Raw genomic sequence first — 3545 nt, forward strand, 5'->3', positions numbered from 1 at the left:
TCTGTGGCTGCAGCAGGGTGGTGGGATCAGAAAAGACGTGTCTGTGGTTTCACCTCTGACGAGTTTCCCATCACTATGACAAGGATTACTACAGAGGAGGTGCACAGCAAGTGTGGCTACAAGAAATGTTTAGTGTTCAAGTAAAACATCTGGGGTGTAGGTGCATCCATGTGTCATTTTTAGGGATTGGCTGCATCTCATTCACTGCTCAGCAAAAATAAAATTAAAAAAGTGATTTTTTCCTAAATGCACGCCCTCCCACTTCTGGCTCTCACCCCCCACAACCTTTCCTTTCTTCTGTCCTCCACACTGATTATCCTTCCTAATTCCTGCCTGCCTTCTGTTACGCAACATGTGTTCCCAGCTCTACAAGTGCGCGTTAAGGGAACAACAGCCGGGAACGACTGAACTTCGGCTGAAACGTAAAGCACAACCTGAGCCACGGAGCTTTGTGTCGCCACTTCCATTTGAAAGTCTTTATCAAAGCGGAACGACTGATTTGCCTCCTAACATGGATAAGTGGAGGTAAATAACACAATAATGACCCACCTTGCTGCTGTGGAAGCTACCAACAGCTCTTGCCGCGCTGTCAGTGAGTTTTACGTGAAAAACCGAGACGTTGCCGCCGAGGCTCAGTTTACCGCCGGACAGTCCGTAACACCGGTTCTCCTTCAGCGCCAACATGACGCCGCATTCCCTCCCGACAGTCAGAATTCTTCCGAACCGAAGCAGACCGACATAAAGGAGCAAACATTGGCCGGAGGAGAGGCTCCGCGGAGCCGCGAGTCTAGCTGCACCTCCGCTGCGCGCTATTCCGAAGCGCCGAGCGTTACGTCATGACGGCTGAACCCAGGCCTGATTCTATTGGTCGAGAGACAAACACGTACGGCTTACGTCACCACGTCTGCTTTTTCAGTTGGTTTCCTATAGGGCAGGTCGTTGTAACATATATTCAAATCGCCGAACAAATAAAAATAGCCCTTTTTCTGTGGAAATGCAGCGTGAATGCTGCGTCCTGCTAAGATTTGTTGAAGATGAAACCGAACTGTTTAAGATGAAATGATCAGGACAAGAACTAAAATTAGATAAACAAAAGTTAAAAGTTCAAATGAATTAATTGGTAAGGTACAAGCTGGGCCTCAGCACAACAGTAACTGAGTGCTAAAATTGGCAAAACAGTTGATAAAAACTAAAAAAAAAAAAAAAAAAACCATTAGCTAAAGCTGTGGGCAGCACGGTGAGCCGCTGCCTCTCAGCGAGAAGGTCACCAGCTCAAATCCCAGTCTGGGGGGCCTTTCTGGTTTGCATGTTCTCTCCGTGCGTGTGTGAGTTTCCTCGGGGTGCTCCAGTTTCCCCCCACAGACTAAAAACATGCATGTTAGGCTGATTGGTAACTCTAAATTGTCCCTGAGTGAGAGAGTGCATGGTTGTTTGTTTTGTTTGTCTCTATGTGTCCCTGTGATGGACTGGAGACCTGTCCAGGGTGTCCCCCGCCTCTTACACAGTGATAGCTGGACATGGACACCAGTGACCCCCGCGACCCAAAAAGGAAGACGGGGGTAAAATATAATGGATGGATAGCTTAAAGCTAAAATTGTTGCTAACATCTGAAATGAGCTAAATGCTAAAATGAGCCAAACCATAGCTGAAGTCTAAAATTAGCCGAATAGTGTCTGAAAGTTGATTTTAAAGTTTTCTTTTAATGCTTGTTTCTGTTAGTGTATAGCACTTTGGTCAACAGTGTTGTTTTAAAAGTGCTTTATAAATAAAGTTGTATTGCATTGAAAGTAAAAATCAAAGCAAGTATGTTAAAGTTTATTTTGCGCACACTCATTTTCAAAGGCTTTAAGATTTTTTTTATTCTTTCAAATGAAAGAAAATGTAAAGAAAAACAAACCCAAAAGTCATAGTCAAATGTTTAGAGCAAGCTGCACATGTAGATTAATGAATGATTGAAAAAGCTGAAAGACTACAGACGGACAAAAAACTTACAATAGAAACTATAAACAGAAAAACAACAGTGTGAATGCTGGTGCACGCATGTGTGTGTGTCCTTGTCCATACATGTCATGTTCCAGTAGCCCATTTCTCATCAGGATGTCCTGGTTCCACAATATCTGACGCCGTCACTGACCTTTTTAATCCGGGGAGACGTCTGAGCCGGCATGGCCTCATTATCATGTCTCTCACTCAGTGTGTAACAATGTGTAACCAAGATGGCTCAGAGGTTGGCACCCGGATTTGAACACTTAACCCATGATCTTCCTGCACCACATTTATGTGACTTAACCACTGCAGCAACTCTTACAGTCTTCAAGTCAAAGTAGGAGACACCACCAAGAGTGGTGGAGACTGGCAGGGCTAAGATACTGGGGGACTTCTAGATCCAGACTGACAAAAATGGCCAACAAACCGGACACTGTGGTGGTCGACAAGCTACAGAAGAAGGAAGTGGTGACAGATGCAATCCCAAGTGACATCAGGAAGAAGCAGAACGAGAAGCTGGAGAAATGCCCAGGGCTGAAGGAGAAAATATAGAAGTTGTGGTCAACTCAAGTCAAAGTCCCAGTGGTCATTGGATCACTCGGTGCTGAGACCCCAAACAGGAAGAGAGGCTCCAACAGATCCCAGAAACAACCTCAGAGATCTCTGTCCAGACAGACTGTTCCCAGAACTAAACAGTCCTGGGAACAGTTAAGACACAGCGAAGAACCCTGAAGGCCACCCAGGCCTCTGGTAGAGGACCCAAACTTGAAGTCAAGTGGAACGCCACCTGAGTACATTCTCCTCTAACCATGGTCAGAGTGGACGGGTCTGGTTTTACTGCTTCATAATATTCAGTGAAGTTTGTCTGAGGTGCAGTGATGAAACCTGTTGAACAAGACAGCAGTTTTCAGTCAGGTCATCTGGACAGTTTTCTTTTTTTTTTCTTGTGCTGAAACGTTTCATCTTCCATCCAGAAGGCTTCATCAGTCAAGGAAACACACAACACAAAACTGATTCTTCCCCCAACAGCTTACTCCAAAGTGGAACAAACCATTTATGTTGGTGCTAAGATGGTCTCTTTGGCACGTCCCCTCGTCTGGTGCCGGCCCTCTCTCTTGTTGACAGTCGTGTCAAACTGGTTGAAAACCAACAAAGTCCATGCTCAACAAGTTTTTCTGGGTGGAGTTTGCATGTTCTCTCGGTGCATGCGTGGGTTTTCTCTGGGTGCTCCAGTTTACTCCCACAGACCAAAAACATGCATGTTAGGCTGATTGGTGACTCTAAATCGTCCCTAGGTGTGAGTGAGAGAGTGAATGGTTGTTTGTCTCTATGTGGCCCTGTGATGGACTTGCGACCCGTCCAGGGTGTCCCCCGCCCCTCGCACAGTGATTGCTGGACATGGGCACCAGTGACCCCCGTGACCCAAAATGGAACAAACGGGTAAAGAAAATGGATGGATGGATATATTAAAAACAAAAAACAGCTACATTACATTATAAAGTGATGTAAAATACTAAAAACAGGAACATGTCTGTTGGTTTATGCCATGAACTTAGCAG

General features: G+C 45.4%; 1 protein-coding gene across 1 annotated transcript in view; it reads right to left on the bottom strand.

Annotated features, from left to right (window-relative positions):
* LOC119427811 (RNA polymerase II elongation factor ELL) overlaps positions 1 to 728 on the bottom strand; it is a 13972-nt gene extending 13244 nt beyond the window's left edge. The window contains exon 1 of the mRNA XM_037695457.1: positions 550 to 728. Within this exon, the coding sequence (XP_037551385.1) occupies positions 550 to 684 (135 nt within the window). The 5' untranslated portion in view covers positions 685 to 728. The remainder of the gene's footprint in view (positions 1 to 549) is intronic.
* Positions 729 to 3545: the final 2817 nt, after the last annotated feature.

Source organism: Nematolebias whitei, chromosome 21, assembly GCF_014905685.2.
Source record: "Nematolebias whitei isolate Nwh7 chromosome 21, NemWhi1, whole genome shotgun sequence".
Taxonomy (NCBI): domain Eukaryota; kingdom Metazoa; phylum Chordata; class Actinopteri; order Cyprinodontiformes; family Rivulidae; genus Nematolebias; species Nematolebias whitei.